The sequence below is a fragment of the Mytilus edulis genome, chromosome 13, assembly GCF_963676685.1.
Source record: "Mytilus edulis chromosome 13, xbMytEdul2.2, whole genome shotgun sequence".
NCBI classification, from domain to species: domain Eukaryota; kingdom Metazoa; phylum Mollusca; class Bivalvia; order Mytilida; family Mytilidae; genus Mytilus; species Mytilus edulis.
This window is the reverse complement of record NC_092356.1, coordinates 54039027-54046479: the sequence shown is the minus strand read 5'-3', so window position 1 is coordinate 54046479 and position 7453 is coordinate 54039027. Positions and strand designations below refer to the sequence as shown.

The window sequence follows — 7453 nt, the reverse complement described above, 5'->3', positions numbered from 1 at the left end:
TCTAAACTATAGAGCTTAACATATTGTATTGGCACCTAATCATTATCTAAACTATAGAGCTTAACATATTGTATTGGCACCTAATCATTATCTTAACTATAGAGCTTAACATATTGTATTGGCACCTAATCATTATCTAAACTATAGAGCTTAACATATTGTATTGGCACCTAGTAATCATTATCTAAACTATAGAGCTTAACATATTGTATTGGCACCTAATAATTATCTAGTGTTGAAGGGCATGTGTTGACTATGAATCTCTTAAAAAATGTGTTTTATCTATTTTATTTGAATATCTCTACTTTTGCGTTTTGGCATTAGGTTGCTTTTTCATTATATCCCACCCTATCTTCTTTCATTTTCGAGAAATTATTTTCTGTGATTTCAAAATAATCATATCAATTATAAATTGTCTATAGTTTCGAATGCAGACTTAATCAAAACTAAGATATCAAATGTCATAAAAAATGAAAGTTTTTTCTCAATCCACGAAAACTGATATCACGAAAAAATTAATCTACAGTATGTGATTTTGTACGAATGATTTAAACACATGTAGAACAACCACTGATGCTCAATTATAATGTATTTTAATACAATATAAGCGTGATTGTAGGGTTGCTTTAAAAAATAATTAAATGATACCACAACGAGCGAGATACCTTTCCAAAATATAGGATATTAATATCGGTTTATATTAATTCGTGTTGCTAAAGCGCTGAAAGGTGTGGAAGGTTTGCTCCAGCTTTGCCAGTTATTTTTGTTTCAGTATCAAATGATTATATATGATGCCAGGAGAAATATATAAAAGCTCGCCTCACGATCATTTGATAATTATTTAATGCTAATGGTAAATATTTTGTTTTAAATGCACGACTGGACAAAAGCTAGGGAAACGACAGTGTTAAAATTTTCATATTACGTTAATAAAATTTTTAAAGGGCTATTATATGTCAAATTCATGATCACCGATTTACTCAAATTCTCATACATGTATTTGATATACAACATACTAAAACGTATATCCAAATTACATAAAGTAAAAAATAGATAATCAACAATGCATGGACTCGATAATATGTATCAACATGTCGTGTGTATGTCTGTCTGTACATCATCTAATTAACCATCGGATGACCTCCGAAGACTGCAGACGGTCATATAACCCGATATAAACATAGATAACAATATAAATAGATAGCAACCACGTGCAATTGGATTTGTCTAGTTGTAGTTCGGTTACATAGTAAGTTACCATTTGTTTATTTAAATTTGTTACACAACGTGTGTATGATTATGTTTGATATACTACATGTAGTACAAATTATAAAAGATGGCGGCAGGTGAAGGCGGTGTTTTAACAGCTCTCACAATATTTACCATTTTCAACCGTCTACTGGCATCACCAACTGAGCCAGTAAACACCAACATTAAATATAATATAGAAGATCTGGGTTTTTATGCAGCAAGGTCGATTCAAACATACCTTCATAGAGAACTTTTAATAGATCTACTGCACCCCAGAGTACAAATCAAACAGGCCCGTCATACGTGTTACAAAAATAAAGAACTGACTACGAACTGTAAATATACAACGTCTATTTGTATAAGATTACTCTTACTATCAGGAGATATTTCTTTAAATCCGGGGCCAGTAAAATTTCCATGTGGGACATGCGAGAAGGGAGTCAGAAAGAACCAACGGGCAATCCAGTGCGATGATTGTAACGTGTGGTTCCATCTAAAATGTATAGACCTATCCCTAAACGAATATGAACTACTTGGAAGTACAACTGACAGCTGGTTCTGTAAAATATGTTATCTACCCGATTTTAGCGATTCTTATTTTATTGATTTTAACGAGGAATCAAACGCACCAAATGACAGTCTATCGTCTAACTCTACTTCCGGTGTAAACAAACTTTTATTTCAAGACTTGAGAGAGACCAGACGTCTGCATCCAAAGAACTTTATTGCGGCATATATTAATATAAACAGTCTCAGATACAAATTTGATGAGGTAAAAGAACTACTCACAGATAATATAGTTGACTTACTGATGATTGCCGAATCAAAATTGGACAGTACCTTTCAAGACAACCTATTTCAAGTTGAAAGTTATAAATTACAATGGCGTGACAGAAATCAGTACGGCGGTGGCTTACTTACCCTGATTAAATCAGACTTTCCATCAAGTAGAAAACAATGTTTCGAATCTGATATACTTGAAAATATTTGCTATGAAATTTATATAAATGATGCCAAATGGCTTATTATGGGAGCATACAAGCCTCCATCCATGAAAAATGATGATTTTATTGAAAATTTTACAAAATCACTAGATAAATGTTTTGTGTCATATGACAATATTATTATTTTTGGTGACCTAAATTTTGACATGTTGTCTGCTGAAAAATCTCAGACTCTACATGATATGTGTGATATTTTCAACTTGTCCCAACTGGTTAAAGGCCCAACATGTTTTAAAAAGGGTTGTAATCCATCCCTTGTAGATGTCATTATTACAAATAAAAAAAAATTGTGTTTTAAAACAATAAATAGTCCAAATGGTGTTAGTGACTCACAATATTATTTCAACAGTTGTGAAAGGAAATTTACCTGCACAAAAACGCAGGGATGTAACATATAGAAGTTACAAAACTTTTGATATGATGAATTTACAAATGATTTAAAGAAAATAAAGATTTCAGAAAATTGTACTGAGAAAGATTTAAATAGTATATATGATGATTATGAAGAAAATTTTAAAAACATATTAAATAAACATGCACCTGTAAAATCTAGGGGTCAAAGAAATAAACAACTTCCATGTATGAATAAAGAACTGAGAGGGGCCATATATAGAAAACAAATGCTTTATTCACAATATACTAAAAACCGGAGTGACAAAAATTGGGAGAAATTTAGAAAACAACGAAATTTGGTAACAAAGATAAAGAGAAAATCAATAAAAGTATACTTTTTAGAACGTTGCTCTGGTGGCTCAAAATCTTGCGATTTTTGGAAAACAGTCAAACCATTTTTCTCAAAAAAGGGGAACAGTGGAGAGCAAAAAATTTTATTATGTGAAAATGACAAAATTGTTAATTGTTCAAATGAAGTTTCAAATGTTTTTAATAATTTTTTCTCCACAGTAGCAGACAAAATTGGAGCAGATGTTGTATATGACCCCTCAAATCACCCGAGTATAAAAGAAATTTTGGATAACAGAAAGTATAATTTTGATTTTGAATTTAAAAAAGTATCAAATGAAAATGTCGAAATTTTTTTGAATAGAATAAACATAAAGAAAGCTACAGGAGCTGATGGTATTCCAGCAAAAATAGTCAAAAATTGTAAATCATATATTGCACCACAGCTGACAACTCTTGTAAATTTGTCAATTGATAATAATTGTTTCCCAGATAAACTTAAAGAAGCCCAAGTAACCCCCCTTCATAAAAAGAGTGACCCATTATTAAAAACAAATTATAGACCAGTTAGTGTCTTACCCATATTTTCTAAAATCTTTGAAAAAATATATGAAATTCAATTAACTGATTATTTTGATAAAATATTTAATCCATTTTTGTGTGTATTTAGACGTGGACATGGCTGTCAGACCACACTTCTCAGAGTGTTAGAAGACTGGCGTGAAGCTCTTGATAAAAACCAGTACATTGCAGCAGTACTAATGGATCTTTCTAAGGCTTTTGACTGCCTGCCTCACAATATTATGCTAGATAAATTATCAGCATATGGTTTAACCCCCAATGCAGTTGCTCTTTTAAAGTCCTATTTATCAAATCGTAAACAGCAAATTAAAGTCAACAATGTTCTGAGTGGTTGGGCTGACATCCATAAAGGCGTACCACAGGGTTCGATACTAGGGTCACTGTTGTTTAACATATTTATAAATGATATTTTTCATTTTGTTAAAAATAGTAGTTTATATAACTATGCAAATGACAATACTTTGTCTTTTTGTACTCCAGATTTCGATTTATTAATTTCAACCCTGGAATCTGATTCAAAAATACTTATTGAGTGGTTCAGGGTGAATAAAATGCAAGCAAATCCTGACAAATTTCAAGTTTTGGCTGTTGGCAAAAAGACCTTTGAAAAGAACCCATCTATACATATTCAAAATTCGAACCTCACTTGTGAAAAAACAGTAAAATTATTAGGCATTGAAATAGACTACCAGCTAAATTTTGATGTTCATATCAGCTCAATCTGTAGGAAGGCATCACATCAATTAAATGTTTTAAAACGTTTAGGCTCAGTTTTAGATAGACTTAGTAAACTTACTATATTCTTAGTAATTTTTGCCCTTTGGCATGGCATTTTTGCACTGAGAAATATTAAAAAAAACTAGAAAAGGTGCAGGAAAGAGCACTCCGTTTTGTGTATGAGGACTTTATCAGCTCCTACGAGGACCTTTTACTTAAAGCTAAGGTGCCCTCCTTGCAGATCAGACGGATAAGAACAATGGCTCTAGAAACTTTTAAAATTATAAACAAAATAGCTCCTGTGTGCTTACAAAATTTGGGGAATGTCAAAAAATCTAAATATTCTTTCAGGTATGTAAATATTCTTGAAATTCCACAGGTAAAGTCAACCCGTTACGGTAAAAAATCGTTCAAATTTGCTGCTGCTACTTTATGGAACAGCCTTCCAAACCATTTCAGGACTGAAAACAGTTTTTCACATTTTAAAAGTCTTGTTCAGTCCTGGAACGGTTTGGAATGTCGCTGTTCTGCTTGCAGATAATTCTTGAGCTGTTTATTATGTTTGTGCTTTTGGTTGCTCTGGTCAAGCATGTTTTTACTTCATTCGAATTTGTTGCATATTTTTATTGCATGCTATGTATGTGAGATTCCATCTTCATATTACAGGTTGTTTTTATATGTCAAAATGCACTGTTTTTATGTTATTTATATGTTTTTATATTTGGTCAAAAGCTCCTTAGAGCTTGTGTTGCTTATTTGTACCTATGCCGAATCAAAATAAAGTTTTCTTATTTTATTCTTATCTTATGTAGGTATAATTGGTGATTGGAAGAATTGGTTTATTGTAGCACAGAACGAACAAATGGAAGCCATTTACAACAAAGAAATGAAAGATGTAGACGTGAAATTTATATATGAATAGCAAAATAAATATTGTATCAAAGAACTAAGCAATTCAGATGGCACTTCAGATACGAACTATATATATATAAATAATAATAAAAGTCATATAAATGTCATTTCACGAAATAAACATGTATTTCAGAATTAAAAACTGTATTCTGTCTCATCATTATGATACAAGACCTTCATGGGTAGTCAAGGTCGTTAAAAAAACTCGCCAGTACAAAACTATCGTGTCGAGTAACTTTATATTAAGGTCGTGTTGCAATGTAGATGAGTATATACTGGATAACAATACAATTTATCAGTTGACAGAAAACATTTTTGATAATTACAAGGCTTGATTATTATGGTCAAAGAAATAAGTTGAGAACTTATGAATTGTTTAAATGTTCATACTCTACTCGGTGTCGCAGTGCATATACTTAATTTATGTATGGAGTAAATACGTTCTCATCTAAAATTAAAAATTCTCATTCACGGTCATTTGCCATAGTTTTATAAGACCAACGCCGATATGAAAATACGAGGAAAATAAAGGGAAAAAATGTTTTTCTTTTTATTGAACTCTTGAAAATCATGAATCTGTCATATTAAACAGCTGGTATATATGCTGAACTAAATTTTAATCAATTAACTTGCATTTCTTACATTTCTCAGGTCTGTGTGTCTGCATACGAACCTGATGTATTCAAACCCTGAAATTTTTCTAATACATTGCATTTCTCTGGTATGTATGCCTGCATACGAACCTGGTGTATGCAGAACAGCCAATATTGAATCAAATGTTGTATTTCGCAGGTCAGTATGCCTGCATGCATACGAACCTGGGTGTTTGCAGAACCTTCAATGTAATGCATACGAATCAGGTTGCATACAAACATGGTGTTGTCAAAATTCTGTACTTCAGTAGTTGTGTTTAACACCGATTTCGAGTTTGTTCATTTTAAACTACAATAAAATTGAAAATGGAAATGGGGAATGTGTCAAAGAGACAACAACCCGACCACAGAAAAAACAACAGCAGAAGGTCACCAACAGGTCTTCAATGTAGCGAGAAATTCCCGCACCTGGAGGCGTCCTTCACCTGGCCCCTAAACAAATATATACTAGATCAGTGATAATGAACGCCATACTAATTTCCAAATTGTAAACAAGAAACTAAAATTAAAATAATGCAAGACTAACAAAGGCCAGAGGCTCCTGACTTGGGACAGGCGCAAAAATGCGGCGGGGTTAAACATGTTTATGAGATAGTCTAGTATTGTATTCTTTGACTTTTTATCAATTACCAATACAAAGTATAAAAATACTATTTTGTTTTGTACTCAATTGCTATTATTTTAAGTGTACTGGTAAAGTAATTCGTGTAATTCAAAGCCATCATTGTGCTGTCCGTCTGTAATTCCATCCGCCTTAGATCACAAGGTCCCTGACGTCATTTAAAATTTTGTCAACAACAATGATCGCCTCATTTTTCCGTGATTTTAATTTGCAAAAAACAAAACAGATTACTTACATGTGAATAAAGTGATCATAGTCGTGGAACTTGAGAATCGGTTTTTATTTCAGATTTACCGGATTGCTTTGCAAATTAACGCTTTTCTGTTTACATATGTTTTCTCAAGAGATTTGTCCACTTCAATCAATTTCATTCTAGACCTCGGGTGGCGAAATTTACATTCCTCGTGTGGCAAGGTAGAATAAATGGATCAAACAAAAGTATTCTGTTTTTTATTTGTTGTTGTAAACTACAGCCGTAAAAATATGATAAAACACATAATTTTCTATATTAACATCAAAACTCAGACAAAAGTCTTACAAATGAATAATTATACTACAACTTGAAATTTTCAAAGTTCATTAAAAATGAAGACCGATTGTTATCTGCTATTTCAAAATCCAAGATACCTTAAGACTTCATCATTCTCACAAGAAATTTTATCATTATCTAATTTTACTTCCATGGGAATACAATTTTTGGCGCTCCCTGCCTACACCAATTTTTCGCCAAACCTATTTTTAGATACTGGGAATCGAACACATTGACCAAAAATTGATGGACATTGAAAAAGAATCCATCCTTTATTTCTAAACGTTCTAATGGACTCTGATGGGATCCGACCAATCAGAAAGAGTGTATTTGGAAAACAAAATGAACAAATGCAAACAGCAAATATGGGAGAAATAATTGCATTTGCAAATTCGGACACAAATAAAGGGTGGGGGAGTCAACTAACAAAAATATATCACTAAACATTTTTATGTGTATTAACATTTTTTTCTTCAAGGAGCCCATTGGGTACGTGAGGTAA

At 32.2% G+C, this 7453-nt stretch overlaps 1 protein-coding gene across 1 annotated transcript; it reads left to right on the top strand.

The window, feature by feature from the left end:
• The first annotated feature begins 1336 nt into the window (after positions 1-1336).
• On the top strand, positions 1337-5157 carry LOC139500406 (uncharacterized). Its single transcript, XM_071289145.1, has 3 exons — positions 1337-2642; positions 3159-3881; positions 5048-5157. Exons 1-3 carry the CDS (start codon positions 1337-1339, stop codon positions 5155-5157), a joined length of 2139 nt encoding a protein of 712 aa, XP_071145246.1.
• Positions 5158-7453: the final 2296 nt, after the last annotated feature.

Excerpts from the sequence above, each read along its gene's own strand:
- LOC139500406 (XM_071289145.1), top strand. The coding sequence starts at position 1,337 with ATGGCGGCAGGTGAAGGCGGTGTTTTAACAGCTCTCACAATATTTACC. Across the intron at positions 2,643-3,158 it reads CTGCACAAAAACGCAGGGAT|TAGCAGACAAAATTGGAGCA; the intron begins GTAACATATAGA and ends TTTTCTCCACAG. Across the intron at positions 3,882-5,047 it reads CCATAAAGGCGTACCACAGG|GTATAATTGGTGATTGGAAG; the intron begins GTTCGATACTAG and ends TATCTTATGTAG.